We start from the raw sequence: 24,432 nt of genomic DNA, 5'->3' as shown, positions 1-24,432 counted from the left end.
TAATCATTAGCTCAGACCTTATCTATCTTGGAAAGCTGCCTGGTAAATAGTTCCACACTCGGTGCTGACAAGAAGGGGCTGAGCACAGAGTTTCCAGGTTACACAGACAAATCTTCACGAGGCTGGAATGAACAAACAAATGAATTGTTTCCTGCAAAAGCCCCCTCCCCTTTTGCTCCTTTTTTACTCCTTATGGGAGGGGCCATTCATCATACACCTGTGGCCTTACTCCAATGTCGACTCTGAGTTCTTAATTGTGCTTTCCTTTTGGCAGATCTGCACATGCGCAGGCTGGGAACTGGTTCCAGAAGCTCCCACGCCTCACTGCTGTCCGAGCCTGAAGGCAGCTGATAACTGCCAGCCTTGCCCTGGCCCCATCTCTGCCTCCGATGCAGAGCCCTCGTCCGAGCCTTCTTCAGCCTCCAGGACTGGCCTGGGTTCCTCCCAAACCTCCTCGCTACTGTCCGACTCTGCTGCCAGCTCTGCCAGCCACCAGTGAGCCACAACACTTAGCAATGGGAATTTTGGATTCAACTTTGGTCCTAAATTGAGGACCACCTGTAGTTAGAGCTTACTTTTCAGATGTTCTGACTAAGGCTTCCTGAGACCGTAATTAAGCACCCGCTTAGTTAAAATAACTCTTGTTTTATTTCAATGCTGGGAATTATTTTCATTCTCAGCTGGTAATGTCCCAAACAGTCCCTTGAGATAAACACCCACTTTTCTCTCCTTTGAATTGCTGCCAACAACTAGACTGCCAAATGAATTATAAAAAACCCAACCAAAGAACAAAGTCCACACAGAGCTTCAAGGATTAAGTCGAACAGAACGAACGACTTTGCTTCCTGCAAAGGTTTCATCATCTTGGCCTGTCCTTTATCCCTTATGGGAGGGGAAATCACCTCCCAGCCTTACTCCCGATCTGCCCCTTTGGTCTCAGCTGCTCTTGCCTTCCAGCAGCTCTGCACACATGCGCACTGGGAACAGGCTCCCTTTGTTCCTCTGCCTCACTGCTGCCAGACTCTGGAGTCAGCACACAACTCCCAGATAGTCTTGGCCCCCGCTCTGCATCAGCCACAGCACCCTCGTCCAAGTCGTCTCCAGACTCCTGGACTGGTCCCCGTTCTTCCCCACTATCTGATTCTGCTGCCGGCTGCACAGGCTGCCAGCGAACCACAACATTAGCCAGGCAGATCCACCTTTGTTCCTCCCGAAGATAGAGCCCACCAAAGCACAACTACACGAAGCTCACTCACTTCCGAATGGCGGCCCAGATCTTCAACCCATCATCCCGGTAGTAGAAGTTGGGCAAGGAGGAGACGCCCCTTTCTTCAAGGTCATCGGGGAGGCAGAGAGAGGTGTAGTTGGAGACTTCTACCCCTTTGGCTAGCAGTTTCAACATGCCATCCCGGCCTGTAGCCGTGGCCTGGAGAAAGGAAAAGCTGAGGTCAACACAACTGCCACGAAAAGCGAATTCTACCTACCAGAACTTCCGAGAGGGCTGTTTTTCACTTTCCCCAGACTCCGGAGGCTTCCCTCGGGCTTCTGGGAGGGCAGAAATGGCCTCCCCCGGGCTCCGGAGGCCCTCTGGGACCCAGGAAAAGCCCTGTTTCCAGACTTCCAGAAGGCCCATTTTTCCCTCTGCAGGGACCCTGTATTACCTCCGCCGAAAATGGGCTGCATGGAGATTCCTGGGACAGGTGGGGCAAATTGGGCAGAGCCAGCCAGTTGGTTCGAATACTGGCTTGGCAAACCCGATGCAAATTTAACAGCCGGTTCGCCCAGACTGGTCCAAACCGATAGAATCCCACCCCTGCTTGGGACTGTCCTCCCAGGTCTTCCCATGAGGTGGGATACTTCAACCCTAGCGAAAGAAGCCCAAGGAACTCATCCATGGAAAAAGATGGAGGAGGACCTGTGACCAGCGACTGCTGGTTTTACTTATTTTTATTTATTTTGATTTGTTTCCAATTCATCCTTCTAGACCAGTGGTTCCCCAATCTTTTTTGGGGGCACGCCCCATCTAAGCATCTCTACAATCCGGATGCCCCATCCCACCCACCCACCCCGTGACATATAATCCTTACTATTCAAAAAGCGTACTCTACTCTACTGCCTAAAAGGTTCCTCCGCCTGAGTAGTTTAAACGAGGTTCCAAAGAACATGGCCTCCATGAAAGAGAAAGGATAAATAAATAAAAGAACGAAAGACAGTAGAAGTAACTGAGGAACTTGGCGCGGCCCAGCCCCAGATGGCTCTGAGAGCAAAAGTAAAACAAAGCACTTAAAAATGAAGATAAGAAAAATAGAGTACCCACGTCTCCATTTGCAAATTGAGAGTACAATATCTACGAATATACACAAAATATACATCCAACACGGACTGTAACGCTTAGCTGAGTATAATACGCAAGAGACGGATTGTACTGTAATATGTTATTATACATCTGAATGGAGTATTGAGATTTCACTTCTTTCCACATCTTAATGAGGTAGTGACTTCGTGTTTATTTGCGGTTCGGATGGCCCAGGGAAAGAATCGATTTGTTAGTCTAGTGGTGTGGGATTTTATAGACCTAAACTGCCGTCCAGACGGCAGCAGGTCAAAAAGATAATTGACAGGGTGTGAGGGGTCTTCTATAATGGCCTTGATTCTGCTTTGGCAGCGGGACCTGGCTAAGTCTTCCAGAGGGCAACTAATGATCTTCTGAGCTGTGTTTATCACCCTCTGTACCGTTTCCCCGTCCTCAACCTTGGAGCCTGCATACCACACACCCAGACAGTACGTCAGAGTACTCTCCACAGAGGCTTTATAGAAAGCCAGCAACAGCTTCTTATCCAGGCTGTTCTTCCTGAGAAACCCGTAGGAAATGCAGCCACTGCTGAGCCTTCTTCACTATGGCCTTGGTGTTAGGGGAATAGGTGAATGAAACACAGCTGTTTCATCACAAATAAATAAGAACAGTTAGCAGGCTTTCAAAAATTCAGTCAATAACTCATTTTTAATTGCCCCCATTAAAAATCAAATTGCCCCCCTCCCATGCGTGGGGCATGGACAACCACTGTTCTATACCCTCATTGAGGTCTTTCTTCTAAATCATCTGCATTTCTCATCGCCTATGTTTCTGATCGGTTAGAACGGGGGTCTCAAAAACTTGGCAGCTTTTAAGACGAGTGGACTTCAACTCCCAGAATTCCTCAGCCAGCTGGGGAATCCTGGGAGTTGAAGTTCAGCCAAGTTTGGAGATCTCTGCATTGGAAAGTCCAGGTCTTCGACTGCTTCTACATCAACAACCGCTTTTAGTAGAGTTGAATAGAGTCGTATTTTTACATTTCTCTCATTCAGGCCAGCGTGTCTCAAGATAAGCCATAAGGCGTGTGGACTTCAACTTCCAGAATTCCCTACCCAGCTGAGGCATTCTGGGAGTTGAAGTCCCCACGTCTTGCCAAAGCTAAGAAATGCTGGTTTGAAAGACCATATAAAGAAACACGGAGCTATTCAAAACAAAGGCAGAGTGATGAATGTTAGACACTCACAGGAATCATATTTCAAACTGACACAAAATAAGACCCGGTAAAAGCAAAGTGGATTGGTTGGCAGGCTCTAGAAATTGTGTGTGTAAAGTTGTGTTCTTTGGCTGAACTCTTGAGGTAGAATTAGAAGGCCAGCCATTCTGTCGTCAAAATGTCCCCCGTTTGGAAGATTTCTTACCTTATCAAAGACTCCACCGGGCTGGATGAGATTGGTACGAGCAAGCGTATTAATATGGAGAGTGTAACGGGTATGAGGTATCAGGAGCTGAAATAAAGAAAAAAGGATGGAAGGAAAGGAAAAGGGAGGGGGGAGGGAGGGAGGAGAAATAGAAAAGAGGGAGGGAGGGAGGAAGGAGAGAGAGAGAAAGAAAGAGAAGGGAAGAAGGAAGGAAGGAAGGAAGGAAGGAAGGAAGGAAGGAAGGAAGGAAGGAAGGAAGGAAGGAAGGAAGGAAGGAAGGAAGGAAGGAGAGACAGATAGAAGGGAGGATGGGAGGAAGGAAGGAAAATAGAAAATGAGGGAGGGAGATAGAAAAGAGGAAGGGAGGGAAGATATTGAAAATAAGGAAGGAAGGAATGAGATAGAATAGAGGGAGGGAGGGAGGGGAGGGAGGGAGGAAGAAAATAGAAAATAAGGGAGGGGGAGAAAAGAGAAGGGAAGATGGGAGGGAAAATGGAGAAGAAGGAAGGGGGGAGGAGAGAGAGGATGGGAGGAAAATAGAAAGGAAAGGAGGAAGGGAGGGAAGGAAAGAAAGAAAGAAAGAAAGAAAGAAAGAAAGAAAGAAAGAAGGAAGGAAGGAAGGAAGGAAGGAAGGAAGGAAGGAAGGAAGGAAGGAAGGAGAAACAGAAGGGAGGATGGGAGGGAAAATGAAGAAGGAAGGGAGGGAGAGGATGGGAAGAAGGGAGAAAGAGAAAAAGAGAAAAGAAGGGAGAGGGAGGGAGGGATACTGGTTAGACTTCACCATGGAATATAATTTGGGGAATGCTGGGAGTTGAAGTTCCCTCATCTTAAAGGGGCCAAGTTTAAAAAACAGTGATGCGGTAGGCTCCAAAGAAGGTTATAAGATCAACCTTGACTTTTCAAAGCCTCCATGGTCAACTTCCCAAAGTCGGTTCTCAAGGCGACAAACCCATCTTCAGAAGCAAAACCAAGGTGGCCTCTAAAATTCCTTTTTTTTTTAAGCTCCTCCAGATTATCTCTGGGAACCCGCCCCACCCCACCCCACCCCAACAGGTGCACAAGGCCTGGCCCATGCTGGGAGCCTCTCCCCCCGCCCCCGACCCCCATTCTCAAGACCATTACCTTGTAAATAGGGTGACACATGGGGAGCTGCCGGAGGGTAGCCATGGCGTAGACCTCGCAGTGAAAATGAGCTTCCAAAAGGTGCGTAATGACCTCGTGGACGTGGAAGTTGGCCACGCGCACCCAGATCTTGGCTAAAGTCCAGTCCCACTTACGGTCTGTGGGCAGGAAGATGGGGGTTTCCATGCTATGGGTCTGGCTCAGCTGGGAAGAGGAAGGGGAAAGTGGGATTTCAGCACGTTCAGCCTCATTCAATAGCTCTGCGTGGACGCAACTTGTTTCCAATTGTCTACAAAGAGAGAGCGAACCCTTCTAGCACTGATGGAGTTGGGTCATGAAACATCTCTAAGAAATGCACCGAGATTAGGGACCATCGTTTTCCTCCTCCTCCTCCTCCTCCTCCTCCTCCCCTTCCCAAACTCCATCTCCTTCAAGCACTGATAATGTTCCCTAGTTGGGTCATGAAATGTCTGCAAGAAAAACAACCAAGCTCAGACAGCACCCAGGACCCCACAGTCCTTAAGCACAGAATTCTGGAAGTTGAATTCCACCTATCTTAAGCATGGAATTCTGGGAGTTGAAGTCCACCAACCTTAAACATGGAATTCTGGGACTTGAAGTCCACTTATCTGGAACCTAGAATTCTGGGAGTTGAAGTCCACTTCTCTGGAACCTGGGATTCTGGGAATTGAAGTCCACCTATCTGAAACCTGGAATTCTGGCATTGAAGTCCACCAATCTTAAACCTGGAATTCTGGGACTTGAAGTCCACCTATCATAAACATGGAATTCTGGGAGTTGAAGTCCACCTATCTGAAACCTGGAATTCTGGGATTGAAGTCCACCAACCTTAAACCTGGAATTCTGGGAATTGAATTCACCAACCTTAAACCTGGAATTCTGGGAGTTGAAGTCTACTTATCTGAAACATGGAATTCTGGGAGTTGCACTTATCTGAAACCTGGAATTCTGGCATTGAAGTCCACCAATCTTAAACCTGGAATTCTGGGACTTGAAGTCCACCTATCATAAACATGGAATTCTGGGAGTTGAAGTCCACCTATCTGAAACCTGGGATTCTGGGAGTTGAATTCACCAACCTTAAACATGGAATTCTGGGAGTTGAAGTCCATCTATCATAAACATGGAATTATGGGAGTTGAAGTCCACCTATCATAAACATGGAATTCTGGGAGTTGAAGTCCACCTATCATAAACATGGAATTCTGGGACTTGAAGTCCACAACCTTAAATATGCAATTTTGGGAGTTGAATTCCACCTATTTGAGCCATGGAATTCTGGGACTTGAAGTCCACCTATCTTAAACATGGAATACTAGGAGTTGAAGTCCACCTATCTTAAGCATGGAATTCTGAGACCTGAAGTCCACTATATCTCCACCCATCTTTGACGGACCAAGATTGAGAACCACTGATCAACACTGTCACCTGGATAGCTATCGGCATCATCTGTTGCTCCGAGTTGAGATACAACAGGCAAATTGGGGCTGCGAGATACTGGTGCTTCCCATTCAGTTTGGAGGTTGGGATGTCCTCTAGGATCTTGTAGTCGGCGATGAAGAGGTTCCCCTTCTGGGGTAGGAGAGAAGGAGATGAAGGAAGATGGGTGTGAACTCAGCATAGGTCTGCAATTCTGGAAAATCCAGATTTCCCGGTTGGGACCTGAAGGATTCAGGTCTTCTTCTCTTTGGCAACCATCAGGGGAGGCCCACCCAGTGTTGTTCCCATTTTAGAAAAAGCGGGGAATAGCATGGAAGAATGTGTTTTGGGTTCTACCACGAGGCCCCCATTTCCTCAATCTGAATTCTATTCTCATTTAGCATCTTCCAACTCAAACAATCGCAAGTTGCATTAACAGAGGGATGCAATCCAGATCAAGGGAGGTACTAACACCACTCTGTAAAGCAAAGGTCTTCAAACTTGGCAAGTTTAAAACTTCTGGACTTCAATTCCCAGAATCCCTCAGCTAACATGACTGGAGGAGGATTCCGGGATTTGAATTCCACAAGTCTTAATTCTGTCAAGTTTGAAGACCCCTGCTATAAAGCCTTAATAAGGCCACACCTAGAGTCCTGCATCCAGTTTTGGTCACCACACTGTAAAAAAGATGTTGAGACTCTAGAAAGAGTGCAGAGAAGACCAACCAGGATGATGAGGGGACTGGAGGCTAAAACATACGATGAACGGTTGCAAGAACTGGGCTTGGCTAGTCTAGTAAAGAGAAGGACCAGGGGAGACATGATAGCACTCTTCCAATGTTTGAGGGGCTGCCCCAGAGAGGAGGAAGGGGTCAAGCTATTTTCCAAGACACCCAAAGGCCAGAGAAGGAACAATGGATGGAAACTGAACAAGGAGAGATTCAACCTGGAAATAAGGAGGAATTTTCTGACAGTGAGAGCAATCAACCAGTGGAACAGAAGTTTATTTCAGAAGTTGTAAGAGCTTCATCCCTGGAGGCTTTCAAGAAGAGATTGGACTGCCATTTGTCAGAAATGGTGTAGGGTCTCCTACTTGGGTGGGTTGGGGTTGGACTAGTTGACCTCCATGGTTCCTTCCCAACTCTGTTAATCTGTTATCTGTTAAACTCAGATTCTTGTGAGATCTCCTTGGAAGTTAGGCACCCCGAGCTACAAATATTCTCCTTTTTATTGGTCCTTGGAAGGTTCCCCAAATCCCCAAACGGTCCATCCCCTCCCACCCATCCGGTGGGCCCACTTAAGTTACCTTCAGTTCTTCTTCCAGGGTGGATTTTCCCAAGCTTCCGGCCACCATCTCTTCCGTCACAGGGAGATTTGGAGGGATCTCGGTGCATTTGCGGAGCAGGACAGGGTTGACTCCATTGAGGAACTGGTACCCAAAGAAATCGTCGTCCATCCAATGATCCATGACGTATTCTGGATTTATAGAAAGGCTTCTTAGAGAAGGTTGTGAGGGCCTCCTTGCCACAGCTAAATATGGAGGCATTTGAGAAGGAAAGAAAGGGAAATGGAAGGGTAGGACAGGATCAGGGATGGGCTGTTACCGGTTCACCATGGTTCGTACGAACTGGTTGCTAATTTTATCATTTTTAATTACTGGTTCAGCGAAGGGCCCCACCTATCCTGCCCCTTGTTCTGACCAAGGCTTCCAAGACCGTAATTCTGCACACGCTTATTTTAAAAACAAGTCTTGTTTTATTGCCATGCTGGGAGTCATTATTTTCATTCCCAGCTGGTGATGAATCTCAAACAGTCCCTCAAGATCTTAATTTGGAGGACTGGCGTTGTATTGACGACGGTTGTCATCCGACGAGCAAAGATGGCGGGGAAGCCAGATTCACTTAACGATGGCGTCACTTGCTTAACAACCTCGACGATTCACTTCATGACATTGGACAGAAAGGTCATAACGTTAAGAAATATCTCATTTAAGAAATAGGTTTTGGGTTCCATGGGGGATCAATGAAGAACTAGCTGTATTGCAAGAGAGAGGTGAATCCAACATGTCTTGCAATTGGCCGGGGTTGCTCAATATTCTTTTAATATCCCCAAGGGAAATAAACATAGCCAACCATCCTTTTTATATTTTCCTTCAAAAATAATTGATTGTATTTATTTGTCAAAGTTCCATCCTGCCCGTCTTACGGTTGGAAGCAAGGAAAGACCAGGCAGCCACAAGGCACATGAACAAGCAATGCATCTCTGGTGAGAGAGAGAGAGGAAAAAAATAATAAAGGACAATGTTTGGGTGTTTGGGGACTTAGGAAAAAAGGAGAAAAATAGAAAGCACGTTGGAAATGCATAAAATTATAGGTGGAGTGGAGGAAACAGAAGAGGAAAAGGCATTCTCTTCCTTCCTTTCTTTTCTAATCTCCAGGAATAATCCAAGAAAGCTAAATAAATATTGAGACTATAGGAGGGAGAAAAACGATGTGTGTCTCTCTTGTTTATAGCTATTTATCATCCGTCTATCTATCTATCTATCTATCTATCTATCATCTATCTATCTATCTATCTATCATCTATCTATCTATCTATCTATCTATCTATCTATCTATCTATCTATTTATCTATCTCCATCCATCCATCATATTTATCTTTATATAATCTATGTCTTTCTGTCTGTCTGTCTGTGTGTCTGTCTATCTATCTATCCATCCATCCATCATAATCTATACATATTCTATATCTATCCATCCATCCATCCATCCATCATAATCTATATATATTCTATATCTGTCTGTGTGTCTGTCTGTGTGTCTGTCCATCCATCCATCCGTCATATTTATCTATATATCATCTATATCTGTCTGTCTGTTAATCCCTCCCTCTCTCTCCCTTTCCCTCTCCCTCCCTTCCTCTCTCTCTCTACTTTGCCCTCCCCCTCTCCCTCCCTCCCTCTCCCTCTCTCTCTTTCTCTCTCTCCCCCCATCATCTCTGCTGTCTGTTTTTGGATCACTTGGCGAAAGGGAGACCCACCTGTGACGGGAGTTTTGTGAAACCAAAAGATTTTGCGGAGATCATCCAGGCTCTCCCACGATTCCGCGAGGTCAGAGAAGCCCTTCAGTCTCAGTTCAATCTCCCTGCGAGGAAGGACAAGAAGAGGGGAACTGGCAGGGGAGATTGTGGGAGTTGAACTCCACACAACTTCCAAGTCGCTAAGGCTGAACCTGACTGCGCTAGCCGCCTTTGGAATTGTAACCGTACATCATTCTTGTTTCATTTAATGGCAAATCTCCTCAAAGGTGGTGAAAAATTTCCTTTGGGATGTTGGCTTTGAACCCATGCCCTTGGTGGAGGGTGAGATTAGATGCCCTCAAGGTACATCTCCCAAGCTGCGTTTCCAACCTATGCTATCCTCTCTGTTTTACTAGGAGAGGGAGAGAGAGACCTAGAATGCTGAATTTCTAGAATATTTCTAGATTAATTGATCAGTGGAACAGCTTGCCACTACCGGGAGCTCTGTTATTGGAGTTTTTCAGACAAGACTGGATGTCCCTTTGTCTGAAATGCTATTGGCTGCCCTGCTCAAGCAGAGGGTTGGTCTAGACAACCTCCAAGGTCCCTTCCCACTCTCTTAATCTGCTCTGTTCCGGATCCTGAGCCACCACATCCATTACTCACGACTTGAGGGTGCGCACGGCAAAGACAGCCGTTTTGCTGAGCGTATACTTTGAATTCGAATGCAGGTCGTCGATGGTGTGAGCATCGATGCATCTTGGCCAGCCCGGAGCGTACTTCTTCCAGCTGTGGTGAGAAAAATCCAGCCCCAAAGATATTTTTTTAAAATCAGACAAACTCACACCCAAAACATAAAACATACACACGGACACAGACACACACAAAAGAGACTAGGGAACTCCTGGCTACCTGATACAACAGGCAGGTATGGGGTGCAAATATTTTTTACTACTGGTTCTGTGGGCGTGGCTAGATGGGCATGTGATGGGCGTGGCTAGATGGGCGTGGCCATGCACCCCCACCTTTTGCCTCCTGGGCCTCAGGAAAACCTCCTGGGTGAAGCAGTAAGACAGCAAGGGAGATCACAGCACAGCTGATTGTTGGAACAGCTGATCGTCAGAACAGCTGATTATTGGAACTGCTGGTCATCGGAACAGCTGATTATTGGAACTGCTGATTATTGGAACAGCTGATTGTCAGAACAGCTGGTTATTGGAACCGCTGATTATTGGAACAGCTGATTATTGGAACCGCTGATCGTCGGAAGAGCTGATCGTCAGGAGTGGGGAAAGAAATACCATAAGGAGTGACTGGGCGGGAGGGGGGGAGATTGCAATCAGTGATGTCACACATGCACGATAAGGAATGACTGGGTGGGGAGGGGAGAGGCAGGAAGAGAGGGGCGTGGCCAGCCAGGGGAACGATTTACCAGTTCTACCGAACTGCACAAAATCATAACAACCAGCTCTACTGAACCAGTCTGAACCGGTAGAATCCCACCCCTGGCTGGGTTGCAAGGTTGTTGGTACATGGAAAATATGGGAGTTGAAGTCCAAAAGGACCTCAGAGGTGGATGGGCATCAGGTTGGAGACGGAAATGCACAATTCCGCACATCTTTCTGTGTTAATGGCAGCTTTGAGTGCTCAGTTGCAGTTGTGAGTTCAGCATTCCCCTTTGTACTGCGCACACACACACACACACACACACACACACACACACCCAAACACACAGAGCCACACAGATAAACAGATACTTGCAGAAATACACAGGGTCACAGGCACATAAACACACAGGTAGAGAAGCATTGACACAACACATAGAAATAAGCACACACAAAAACACAGACACGCAAACACACATGGACCCACATAAACACACACACACACACAGAGACACAAACCTGCATACAGATACAGATCCAGATACACAAACTTCCACACACAAACCCACACAAACACAGATATAGGCACACAAACAGACCCACAAAAAAACACCCACACCCACAGATTCAGACACACAGACATGCATACAGACCCAAATACACACAAACCTGCCCATACAAACTACAAACACACAAAAACGAACATACTGACCCAAAGAAACTCACAGACACACAGACACAGACCCACATAAAGTCACACAGACACACAAACATGCATACAGACCCAGATACACGCAAACACGCACAGACAAACCCACACAAACTACAAACATACAGACACAGACACACACAAACGCACATACTGACCCACACAAAAAACGCACAAACCCACAGATACAGACACATAAACATGCACACACACTGACCCACACAAACCCACAAACCCACAAACCTAATTCAACAAATGCACGCACGCACGCACACCACACAAAAACGCACAAACCCACAGATACAGACACATAAACATGCACACACACTGACCCACAAAACCCACAAACCCCCAGATACAGTTCAACAAATGCACGCACACACACACGCACACACACGCACACAGACTCCATTCTGTCCGCTCCCCCTTGTGTAAAGATCACAACCTCCGTTCTTCCAGGGGGAGGAGAGGTGGGTTTGGGGTCTCCCCCCCCCACCAATTCAACCTCAAAAGGGGGAAATGGAATGGCGAAGCATCCGCTCCCTGCCTGTAGAAACCTAGCAGCTCAAGCCAGTGACGGCTTCTCCTTCCCTTCGACTTCCACTTCCTGGCCTTTTTGACTTCTGGGGCTCAGGGTGGCAGGTATTTTTTGTGGGGGGGTCCTAGTGGGGACCAGTGAGAGTGGGGAGGGGGGTTGCTTCACTCACCCATAGCTCTCCTGCCGCTTGGCCAGCTCTTTCATGCGGTGATCCAACATGGCAGGATTCCCCGCATCGTCTTCGACTGTTTTGGCTGCGGGAAAGGAGGAAGGCCGGTTGGGGACGGGGTGTCACCATGGGGGTCACAGCCTCTGCAAAACTCGGAGTACCTTCATGCCTGTGGGGCCAGCCTTCCCTAAGGCACCAGGGCGGTTGCTGATGCTTTGGAGACTCTTAGTATGCTCAGAGGCACTCTTTCTCACAAGCCAAGGCTAAATCCTGGATCTTTCAATCCCACGCATATCCGGCTTGGCACCCGGATGTAGCTAATCCCCAACCAGCAAGAGTGCTGGGGCGGCTGGTTATTGCAACACCATGCACCTGGGTGCCTTCATCGAAATACTCTTTGCTCCTCCTATTTTCCCCCCCATAACAACAACCCTGTGAGGTGGGTTGGGCTGAGGGAGAGGGGCTGGCCCAAAGTTGCCTAGCAGGCTTTCATGCTGGAGGTGGGATTAGAACTGACAGTCTCCTGGTGATCAGCCCATATTTCCTAGTCAGGTTTCATAGCTAAGGCAGAACTAGAACTCACTGTCACCTGGTCCCGAATCGCCCAGCTGGCTTTCCTCCTTAAGGCAGGACTAGAACTCCCTGTCTCCTGGTGATCGACCCAAAGTCATCCAGCCGGCTTCCATAGCTAAGGCAGAACTAGAACTCACTGTCGCCTGGTCCCGAATCACCCAGCTGGCTTTCCTCCTTAAGTCAGGACTAGAACTCCCTGTCTCCTGATGATCGGCCCAAAGTCATCCAGCCGGCTTCCATAGCTAAGGCAGAACTAGAACTCACTGTCACCTGGTCCCGAATCGCCCAGCTGGCTTTCCTCCTTAAGGCAGGACTAGAACTCCCCGTCTCCTGGTGATCGGCCCAAAGTCATCCAGCCGGCTTCCATAGCTAAGGCAGAACTACAACTCACTGTCGCCTGGTCCCGAATCGCCCAGCTGGCTTTCCTCCTTAAGGCAGGACTAGAACTCCCCGTCTCCTGGTGTTGCAACGAGCAACTTCTTAACCCCTATACCATGCCATGTTCTGCCGTATCTTGAAGACTCCTCTGCAGAGAGACCCCACCCAACCAGCCAGCTGGGTCCGGGTCCAAGGGGCTGGCTCACCTGCCTTCTCCCCTCCCTCCCTCCCTCCCAGGTGTGTATGTATGGGGGGGGAGGAGAGTGAAAAGCGGCCCCACCTGTCCCTTCGCGCAGAGTCAGGGTGCAGTAGCCCTCCAGCCACTGATAGGAGGGGAAGTGGTAGGTCTCCCCCAGAGGCGTCTTCACGCTGACGTAGCTGCAGAACCAGTTGTCCTTGGGGAAGAAAAGGTACGGCTCCTTGTGAAGGCGGATGAGGACGATGGGTCCCAGGTCCTTCTCACAGGGCACGTCGTATTCGTCCACCTGGACACAAAACGTTAGGCAAGGATTTAGGCAGAAGGCCGGATGAACCAGCAGAGGTTCCGTCTGGAATGAAGCAGAAACTTCCTCGGCACGGGAGGGCAGTTAGCCGGTGGAACTGCCTGCCACCAGAGGTTGGGGGGGGTGCTCCGTCACGGGAGGGAGGCTTTCAAAGAAGAGACGGGGCAGCCGGAGGTGTGGAATGGCATAGGGTCTCCTGCCTCAGCAGCGGGGAGGGGTGGGGTGGGGGTTAGACTAGAAGACCTCTTAAGGTCCCTTCCACCTCTATTCTGATTGTACGTTTTCTGGCTGTTGGATGAAGTCTGACGGAAATTGGGTGGGTGGGTGGATGGGGGTCTTTGTGTGTGAATCTGGGCTTTTGAGGCGTCTCAGCTTCTCTGCTCTACGCCGACAACTGTTGCCAATCCAACAAAAGTCACAACATCCAGGTAAGCCATCTCTGTGGGAAGCTTCTGTGTGCTCCTTCCTTCCTCTCTCCCTTCCTCTTTCCCTTCCTCCCTCCCTCCCTCCCTCCTTCCTTCCTTCCTTCCTCCTTCCTTCCTTCCTTCCTTCCTTCCTTCCTTTCTCCCTTCCTCTTTCCCTTCCTCCCTCCTTCCTTCCTTCCTTCCTTCCTCTCTCCCTCCCACATTCCTTCCTTCCTTCCTTCCTCCCTGATTCCTCCCTCCTTCCTTCTTTCCTCTATCCCTTCCTCTTTCCCTTCCTCTCTCCCTCCTTCTTTCCTGTCTCCTTCCTTCCTCCCTGATTCCTCCTTCCCTCCCTCCCTCCTTCCTCTCTCCCTTCCTTTCTCTTCCTCCCTCTCTCATTCCTTCCTTCCTTCCTCCCTGATTCCTCCCTCCCTCCTTCCTTCTTTTGTTTCTTCCTTTCTCTGATTCATACCTCCCTCTTTCCTTCCTTCCTTCCTGCCTCCCTCCCTTCCTCCCTCTCTCCTTCTGTCCCTCCTTCCTCCCTGATTCATCCTTCCTTCCTTCCTTCCTTCCTTCCTTCCTTCCTTCCTTCCTTCCTTCTTCCCTCCCTCTTTCCTTCCTCCCTCCCTCCCTCCCTCCCTTCCTCCCTCTCTCCTTCTGTCCCTCCTTCCTCCCTTCCTCTCTGTTTCATTCTTCCTTCCTTCCTTCCTCCTCCCTCCCTCCCTCCCTCCCTTCCTCTCTGATTCATGCCTCCCTCTTTCCTTCCCCCTTCCTCCCTCCCTCCTTCCTCCCTCCCTTCATCTCTCTCTTCTTCCCTTCTTCCATCCCTCCTTCCTTCCTTTCTCCCTGATTCATTCCTCCTTCCTTCCTTCCTTCCTTCCTCACTTCCTCCCTGATTCCTCCTCCCTCCCTCCCTCTCTCACGTCTTTCTGTTCTCCCTTTCTCCTTCCTTCCTTCCCTTCCTCTCCTCCCTCTCCCTTCTTCCCTCCTCCCTTTGACGCTTCTAGGGCTGAGAGGAGGTGGCTGGCACAAGATCTCCCAGCTGACTTCATGCCCAAGGCAGGACTAGAACTCCCAAACCTCCCACTTTCCAGCCTGGTGCCTTCATGGCTACCCCAAAATGGCTCTCTTGGCCTTCCACAAAGCAATTAAAAGGGTTGGATGGAGTGACCCGGCTGAGTCGTGTCTCCGCTGCAGAGAAGTCTAATTCAGCCTGGTATTAAACGTCCCTGCATAAGACAGAAGAAGAAGAAGAAGAAGAAGAAGAAGAAGAAGAAGAAGGAGGAGGAGGAGGAGGAGGAGGAGGAGGAGGAGGAGGAGGAGGAGGAGGAAGAAGGAGAAGGAGAGGGAGAGGGAGAGGGAGAGGAGAGGGAGAGGGAGAGGGAGAAGAAGAAGAAGAAGAAGGAGGAGGAGGAGGAGGAGGAGGAGGAGGAGGAGGAGGAGGAGAAGAAGAAGAAGGAGAAGGAGAAGGAGAAGGAGAAGGAGAAGGAGAAGGAGAAGGAGAAGGAGAAGGAGAAGGGAGAAGGAGAAGGAGAGGAAGAGGGAGAGGGAGAGGGAGAAGAAGGAGGAGGAGGAGGAGGAGGAGGAGGAGGAGGAGGAGGAGGAGAAGGAGAAGAAGACAGAAGACAGAAGAAGAGAAGGAGGAGGAGGAGAAGAAGAAGAAGAAGAAGAAGAAGAAGAAGAAGAAGAAGAAGAAGAAGAAGAAGAAGAAGAAGAAGAAGAAGAAGAAGAAGAAGAAAAAGAAGAAGACAGAAGAAGAGAAGGAGAAGGAGAAGAAGAAGAAGAAGAAGAAGAAGAAGAAGACGGCATTGAAGAGGAGGAAGGGGAATGGAGGAGGAAGAGGAAGAGGAAGAAGAAGAGGAGGAGGAGGAATGAAGGAGGAGGAGGAGGAGGAGGAGAAGAAGAGAAGAAGAAGACAGAAGAAGAAGAAGAAAAAGAAGAAGAGAAGAAGAAGGAGAAGGAGAAGACAGAAGAAGAAGAAGAAGAAGAAGAAGAAGAAGAAGAAGGAGAAGGAGAAGGAGAAGGAGAAGGAGAAGGAGAAGGAGAAGGAGAAGACAGAAGAAGAAGAAGAAGAAGAAGAAGAAGAAGAAGAAGAAGAAGAAGAAGAAGAAGAAGAAGAAGAAGAAGAAGAAGAAGAAGAAGAAGGCATTGAAGAGGAGGAAGGGGAATGGAGGAGGAAGAGGAAGAGGAAGAAGAAGAGGAGGAGGAGGAATGAAGGAGGAGGAGGAGGAGGAGGAGGAGGAGGAGGGAGGAGGAGGAGGAGGAGGAGGAGGAGGAGAAGAAGAAGAAGAAGAAGAAGAAGAAGAAGAAGAAGAAGACAGAAGAAGAGAAGAAGAAGAAGAAGAAGAAGAAGAAGAAGAAGAAGAAGAAGAAGACCTGAAAAGCATACCTAATTCCCTCCCCCTCTTAAAAAAAAAAACAGCTAGAAGCTTTCCTTCCCACATGGCCTCCACCCCTAAGAAGATTTAGCAACTTTTAATAAGCGTCAGGAAATTACAAGGCTCCCTCCAAAATATTGGCCAGGCTTCAGGCTTAAGCTGGGAGGTCCTGGGTGCTCCCTGTGCTGAGTGGTTTTCTTGCAGACGTTTCATGACCCAGCTAGGGAACCTCATCAGTGCCAGAAGGGTTGTGGTGGTGGTGGAGGAGGAGGAGGAAGAGGGAGGACTGTGGAGTCCTTGGTGCTCTCTGGCTTTGATTGTTTTCTTGCGAACGTTTCATGGCCCAACTGGGCAACATCATCAGTGCTAGAAGGGAGTGGGGTTTGTGGAGAGGAGGAGGACTGTGGGGTCTTTGAGCTTGGCTGCTTTCTTGCAGACGTTTAATAACCCAGCTAGGGAACAGCGTCAGTGCTCCTCCACAGTGGAGGAGGAGGAAGGGTGGAGGGAGAGGAGGAGGAGGAGGAGGAGGAGGACGGTGGTGTCCTTGGGGCTCTCTGACTGGTGGTTTTCTTGCAGACGTTTCATGACCCGACTAGGGAACCTCATCAGTGCCAGAAGGGAGTGGGGTTTGCTCTCTGTTTATGTACAAGTGGTTTGCCGTTAACAATTCAGTCAAACAATCACACACAAGAAACAAACGTTCAGTCAAGCAACCACCAAGAAGAAACCAGCACTCCCATCCAAACTGACATGGCAAGACCACTTGTACATAAACAGAGTGCAAATCCCACAAACCCTTCTAATACATTACTTCCTCTTCCTCCTCCTCCTCCTCCTCCTCCTCCTCCTCCTCCTCCTCCCTCCTCCTCTTCTCCTTCTTTTCTACTTCCTCCTCCTTCTCCTTTTCTTCTTCTTCCTCCTCCTCCTCTTCTTTTCTTCTTCTTCTTCCTCCTCCTCCTCTCTTTCTTTCCTCCTCCTCCTCCTCCTCCCCTCCTTCTTTCTTCCTCCTCCTCCTCTTCTCCTTTCTTTCTTCTTCTTCCTCCTCCTCCTTCTCTTCTTTTCCTCCTCCTCCTCTTCTTCTTTTCTTCTTCCTCCTCCTTCTCCTCTTCTTCTTTTCCTCCTCCTCTTCTCCTTCTCTTCTCCTTCTTTTCTTCTTCTTCCTCCTCCTCCTCTTCTTCTTTTCCTCCTCCTCCTCCTCCTCCTCCTCCTCCTCCTCCTCCTCCTCCTCCATCTCCATCTCCATCTCCTTCTCCACACACCCCACTCGCTCCCAGCCCTGATGACATCCCCTAGCCTGCTCACGAGACGTCTGGGAGAAAACCAGCCTGCTCAGAGAGCCCCAAGGACACCCCGCCCCGTCACACACACCCCGGCAGAACCCCTTTCGAAGCCCCTCCTCTCCGGATACTCACAGCTCCGGGGACGAAATCTTTCCCCAGCTTGTCCAGGCGCTGCTTGGCGCTTTCTGCCCGTTCGCCCACCAGAGTGATGGAAATGGTGCTGTAGCTGCCAGCTAAGATCATGTCGCCGGTGGCCACCGAAACTTTATAGGTTGGCATTTGGGGATCCGGGGCAGTGAGCTCAGAGCGCAACCAGGCAAGGAAGGTTTCTGGCGAGCTGGTGCTTTCGACGGGCTGAGACATCCCGAGCAACTCCTCCCCAGGAAGGCTTACACGGCCACACACCTTACCACGGGTGAATTATAGCCGTGTCTCCCACGCCTTGGGCGAGAAATGCAATTTGGAGGCAGCCCAGATCTCCATTGGCTGGTTTGGCTTCAAAAGAAAGAACCACCCGCTCCTAATTGCATAAACCCATTTTTTGGTTTATTTATTTCTTTATTTACGTAGCAAGAGCAATAAGCCTTTAGACTTATACACTGCTTAACAGGGCTTTCACAGCCCGCCTCTAAGCAGTTTACAGAGTCAGCCTCTTGCCCCCAACAGTCTGGCTCCTCGTTTTACCCATCTTAGAAGGGAACGATGGAAAGGCTGAGTCAACCTGGAGCTGGTCAGGATCGAACTGCTAGTAGTGGGCAGAGTCAGCCTGTGCTTGGGAAGGAAGGAAGGAAGGAAGGAAGGAAGGAAGGAAGGAAGGAAGGAAGGAAGGAAGGAAGGAAGGAAGGAAGGACATAAGATAGAGAGGAAGGAAGGAAGGTTACAAAATAGAGAGGAAGGAAGGAAGGAAGGAAGGAAGGAAGGAAGGAAGGAAGGAAGGAAGGAAGGAAGGACATAAGAGAGGAAGGAAGGAAGGAAGGAAGGAAGGAAGGAAGGAAGGAAGGAAGGAAGGAAGGAAGGACATAAGAGAAAGGAAGGAAGGAAGGTTACAAAATAGAGAGGAAGGAAGGACATAAGATAGAGAGGAAAGAAGAAAGGAAGGAAGGAAGGAAGGAAGGAAGGAAGGTAGGTAGGTTACAAAATAGAGAGGAAGAAAGGAAGGAAGGACATAAGATAGAGAGAAAGGAAGGAAGACTATTGGCATCTGGATCATATTTATGACGGACGTGGGGTCCCCAAATCGTGTGATCCCATTTGGCAACTTTCTAGCCAGCAAAGTCCACGGGGAAACCAGATCCACTTAATGACCATGTGACTCATTTAACAATGGCAGCGATTCACTTAACAGCGGGGGCTTGAAAGGTGGTCGGATGGGGCCAAACTCCCTTAATGAATGTCTTCCTTAGCAACATAAAATTTGGCACAATTGTGGCCGTAAAGTCAAAGACTATTTGTATTATTTTCACAAATAACTCAACATCTCATCTATTCTGTTCTCTGTGCTGTTTTGTTCTGTTCTCAATTCTGTTCTGTTCTAAAAAGTTCTACTTTATTCTATTCTATTTTATTTTCTACTCTATTCTATTCTCAGTTATATTCACTTCTCTTTTCTCTTCTCTTCTATTGTATTCTCATTTCTCTTCTATTTTTCTTCTAATTCTGAATTCTATTCTATTTTCTGTCCTATTCTATTCTCAATTCTGTTCTCAATCCTGTTCACTTCTTTTCTCTTCTCTTCTAGTCTACTGTATTCTAGTTTATTTTATTGTCAATTCTGTTCTCTTCTATTTTCTCTTCTAATTCTGAATTCTGTTCTATTTTCTTTTTTGTTTTCTGTTCTACTCTATTCTCAGTTCTGTTCTCTTGTATTTTCTGTTCTGTTCTCTTCTACTTTATTTTCTTCTCTTTTCTGTTCTATTCTATTCTCAGTTCTGTTCTCTTGTATTTTCTATTCTGTTCTCTTCTACTTTATTTTCTTCTCTTTTCTGTTCTATTCTATTCTCAATTCTTTTCTCTTCTATTTTCTGTTCTGTTCTCTTCTACTTTATTCTCTTCTCAATTCTTTTCACTTCTATCTTCTCTTGTATTCTGCTCTATTGTATTCTCAACTCTGTTTGCTTCTATTTTCTGTTCTCTTTTCTTTCTTCTCTTTACTTTATTCTGTTCTCAATTCTCTTCTGTTTTCTTTTCTCTACTTTTCTCTTCTCATTAATTTTCCTGCTGCATGAGCCAACCTGGCCCCAAACAGGTGTGGACGGAGATGAGGGGAACACAAGCTCTGTAATTCAACTGACCTAAATCCACTGACCTTATTGGTACTTTTCCAAAGAAGCAACCTACCTATCATCCAGGCAAGACGTCTTGCTCAATCAGCTGAGTGCACATGGCTTTGGGCTGGGAGATCAAAGCCCCACGGACCTTTTCCGGTTATGAAAGGAAGACAAGGCATATTTAGAGAGCAATTAGTTTTAACTTTGAAAATGTTTGTTTATTTATTTATTTTCAGGTCAAAAATTTGTTCACCATTTGGGAAGTAGAGCTCTGCTTTTTTTTTAAAAAAAAAAGAAATTCAACTTGTTTTTTTTCCCCCTCTCTGTCTGAATAGAGCTGGAAGGGACTTTGGAGGTCATCTAGTCCAGCCCCCTGCTCAAGCAGGAGACCCTATACCATTTCAGACAGGTGGCTGTCCAATTAATTCTTCAAAACCTCCAGTGATGGAGCACCCACAATTTCTGGTGGCAAGCAGTTCCACTGGTTAATTGTCCTCACGGTTAGAAAAGTTTCTCCTTAATTCCAGGTTGCTTCTCTCCTTGGTTAGTTTCCACCTGTTGTTTCTTGTCCTGCCTTCAGGTGCTTTGCTAAATAAGTTGACCCCCCTCTTCTCGGCGGACAGCCCCCCAATTACTGGAAGATTGTTACCGTATCTCCCCTAATTCTTCTTTTCTCTAGCTAGCCAGATCCAAATCCTGCAACCGTTCTTCTTCCTACATTTTAATCTCTAGGCTTTTTAATCCTTTTAGTTGCCCTTCTCTGCATTTTCCCTCCAAAGTCTCAACATCTTTTTTTTGTTGTTGTTGTAACTTGGTGACCCACACTGGATGCAGGATTCCAGGTGTGGCCTTACTAAGGCTTTACAAAGCGGTACTAATCCTTCACGTGATTTTGATTCTATGCCTCTGCTTATACAACCCAGGATCGTATTAGCATTTTTTGGCTGCCGACACACACGGCCGGCTCATGTTTAAATGCACTGGGGGTGTGTGTGTGGAATGAATGGGAATACAGGTTTTCCAGTGAGAGACAAAAGGACATGAACAGAAAATGGACTTACAGTTAGTCACAGACGAACACAATACAGAAGCCTGATGATGGCAGATGAGATTCTGCCGAAACGTTGCTACAACTTTAAAAGCACAACTACAATGACGTGGGAAAATACCCGAACAAAGCTGAATACCATAGATATAGATATAGATATAGATATAGATATAGATATAGATATAGATATAGATATACATATACATATACATATACATATACATATACATATACATATACATAAATAAATAAATAAATAAAATTAAAAGGAGAGAATCCTATCTAATAAAATACGGTAATAAAATTATTTATTTTAAAAAACGGTTCTGAGAATGAGGCCTCTCCCTCCCCCCACTCCAATCTGGCCTCTTGGACTGGTCCAGTCTCAAAACCCCACCCCTAACCATGCCCATGGATTGGCGTGTGCACACACGCACACACACACACACACACACACACACACTCCTCCCCGCCCCCAAAAAAAGATTCGGAAAAACTCATACCAGAAATCACAGTGGGATGCTTGGGCAGAAGAGGGCAACGGCGCCACCTGGAGACTGTAGAGGTTATAACCAGAGCCTTTGCAAGACCTTGACCTATTTAAAAATAATATTTAATTGTCAACCTTCCTTTTTCTCTCCCCTCCCAGGGAGATTTTCATCCTCTGATGGATAGTTTGCAGCTTTAAAAAGAATAACAACAATAATATTTGCCTGTCTCCTTTGAACTCAAAATACAGGGTGCAGCAGATTTTGATTGCAAGGTGAAGAGGCTTATAATTCGTATTTTTAATGGTTTCATGGATGTGCCAACTCTTTCTTTCTTTTTTTTTTTTTTGAAATACATTTTTTTAAGTTTTTGTTTCTATAAACACATCATGGTGTGAACGTTGGAGGTTCCAGGTCATTTTTACATTTTAAAAACAAACAGGACAATGGTTTCACATTGATATTATTGACTTTCTTACGTAATTTGATATTAATTATCGATCTTAGTTATTCAATATTCTCATGTACTGTTTTGTATCGGTCTTTATATTCTTAGCCTCCCTTTTTAATATTAAATTCTATATTAGTAGTCATACTTACAGTATTTAACTCATTATATCATTCAAATGACCATTCACAAATTCATGTTAATTTGTATTTTCTATTTATTTATCCCCATTTTAGTTCTTGGCTGTGCCACCATTTACACCTAAAACAAATTTTTTTCTTACTCCCAATTGTAATAACACAAACAATATATATCTTATTGACATTTAACGTATTATACCATTCTCGTAATACTATACTCCCCTTTATCTAGGAACATATTTCACTATTTTATTTTTAAATAAATTTCATGGATGTACCAACTTTTTCTTTTCACTGTCTCCCTCCAAAACATCCTTCCATCCTCCCTGAGATTTCCTGGTGGTCCCCCATCCAATCTCTAAACCTGCTGCTGTCCCCAATTCGGGTCGGAGCCTGGTACCGAGGCCAATGATTAGACGCCAAGCACGGGATGTAGGGTTTTATTTTGGACTGCTTTTTATGGGAGTACTCCAAGGAAAAGGGCTCTTGGCATTGAGGGCAACGGAGGGTTTAAGAAAGCTTTATACATTTTCACTAAAGGAGAAGATGGGACAAGGCAGGATGATAAGAAATATCGACCCTGTTTCCCCCCAAAATACGACCTACCCTGAAAGTAAGTCCTAGCTTGATTTTTTTTACACATGCGCCCAATATAAGCCCTACCCCAAAATAAGCCCTAATTAAGATCCCGCCCACTACAGAGTGGATGGGTAAAAATTAAGCTAGGGTGGAGGTGGGGGTGATGGAGCTAACCTACTACTTATCTTTGGACAATTGTAGCTGGGCCTTGTACACACTGACACCTGCCTCACTGGCCCATTTCTTTTGCAGCCAGCAAGGCTGGCAAGGCTTTCCTGAAGGCCTCCAGAGCTGATAACAAAGCTCAGGATCGATCCAGAGGTCCATTATCGGCTGCAGAGGCCTTCAGGGAAGCCTTGCCAGCTGCAGAAGTAGTAGTTCCTGAAGGCCTCTGATGGCAAAAAGGGGGCGATACGTGCAAGTGAGGTTAGTCAGTGGAGGATATCCCCCGAAAATAAGACCTGGTGCCTTTTTTGGTGGTAAAAATATAAGACAATGTCTTATTTTGGGGCAAACACAGATAATAAACATTTTAATAATGTTCTAACAATTTGTTCTATTGGTCTCTAGCTATACCTATTCTTAAGCCCTTGGCTAATGGATGCTCCAGGAATTATATCTAATACACATTTTATTTGTTCCAGGCCATCTCTACATCCTAACTTCTACCTGAGGTCTGCTTGGTAAGGCCACACTTGGGAGTACTGCACCCAATTTTGGTTGCCACGATGTAAAAAAAGAGGTTGAGAAGCTAGAAAGAGTGCAGAGAAGAGCAACCAGGATGATGAGGGGACTGGAGGCTAAAAGATACGATGAACGGTTGCAGGAACTGGGCCTGGCTAATCTAGGGAAGAGAAGGACCAGGGGAGACAGGAGAGCAGTCTTCCAGCATTTGAGGGTGGGGGGTTGGACTAGATGACCTACAAGGTCCCTTCCAACTCTGTTAATCTGACTTTAATCTGATTTTAATGAACAAACAGACTGGGGAGACAGGATAGCAGTCTTCCAATGTTTGAGGGGCTGCCACAAAAAGGATGGGATCAAGCTATTCTCCAAAACCCCTGAAGGCCAGACAAGGAATAATGGATGGACACTCATCAAGGAGAGAAGCAACCTAGAACTAAGGAGGAATTTCCTGACGAGGAGAACGATTACTCAGTGGAACGACTTGCCTCAAGAAGTTGTGGGTGCTCTAACACTGGAAGCTTTTAAGAAGAAATTGGACAGCCATTTTGTCTGAAGTGATGTAGGGTTTCCTGCCTGACTCTTCCTTACTTTTATCAGATTTCTAACTTGGAAGTTGTGGGAGCGCCATCACTTGAGACTTCCAAGAAGAAATTGGACTCCCATCTGTCAGAAAGAATTGTTACAAGCTTTACACCTGCGTGTTTCCTGTTAATAATTAATCTTTGTTCTTGCCAGACAGACTCCACAATCACAGGCATCTTGATTTACTTTCAAATGTATTTATTTGTTCGTTTGTTTTATTATTTCAAGTGTATTTTTTTATTGCTTTATTCAGACAGCCCGTCCCTAGTGAAATGCCAAGATTAACTCGGTTGATTCTGCCTCCTAACTGACAATAATTCACATTTTTAAAAGGCTTTTATTGAATGACCAATTCAATCATCTTTGAGAAAACTCCTGAAATTTCTCAGCCAGGAAGCTGGCTGAGAAATTCAGCTTGATTGGAGAAAATAAATTAGATATTTGGAAGGACATTTTTGATTCCCACCGTGGAAGGAAAAAAAAAGATGGACTTAGCAAAGAGAGTTAAATCAATTGATTTGATCAAACAAACAAAAAAAAAAAACCCCAAATAATTATTTTTGTCTGGACTTGGAAACCACTTCTG

The 24,432-nt window shown here is 46.7% G+C and overlaps 1 protein-coding gene across 1 annotated transcript in view; it reads right to left on the bottom strand.

The window, feature by feature from the left end:
* The window catches only part of LOC148124367 (hydroperoxide isomerase ALOXE3-like), a 28,700-nt gene extending 10,717 nt beyond the window's left edge, over positions 1 to 17,983 (bottom strand). The window contains exons 1-10 of the mRNA XM_087918426.1: positions 17,740 to 17,983; positions 13,323 to 13,527; positions 12,092 to 12,176; positions 9,957 to 10,079; positions 9,312 to 9,415; positions 7,579 to 7,748; positions 6,283 to 6,426; positions 4,834 to 5,037; positions 3,712 to 3,798; positions 1,257 to 1,426 (exon numbers count right to left, since the gene is read on the bottom strand). Coding sequence (XP_087774552.1) covers positions 1,257 to 1,426; positions 3,712 to 3,798; positions 4,834 to 5,037; positions 6,283 to 6,426; positions 7,579 to 7,748; positions 9,312 to 9,415; positions 9,957 to 10,079; positions 12,092 to 12,176; positions 13,323 to 13,527; positions 17,740 to 17,970 — 1,523 coding nt within the window. The 5' untranslated portion in view covers positions 17,971 to 17,983. The remainder of the gene's footprint in view (positions 1 to 1,256; positions 1,427 to 3,711; positions 3,799 to 4,833; positions 5,038 to 6,282; positions 6,427 to 7,578; positions 7,749 to 9,311; positions 9,416 to 9,956; positions 10,080 to 12,091; positions 12,177 to 13,322; positions 13,528 to 17,739) is intronic.
* Between the last annotated feature and the right edge of the window lie 6,449 nt (positions 17,984 to 24,432).

This window comes from Pseudonaja textilis, chromosome Z (genome assembly GCF_049901715.1).
Source record: "Pseudonaja textilis isolate UNSWEBS1 chromosome Z, rPseTex1.2, whole genome shotgun sequence".
In the NCBI taxonomy this organism is placed as follows: domain Eukaryota; kingdom Metazoa; phylum Chordata; class Lepidosauria; order Squamata; family Elapidae; genus Pseudonaja; species Pseudonaja textilis.
This window is presented reverse-complemented; position numbering and strand designations above follow the sequence as displayed.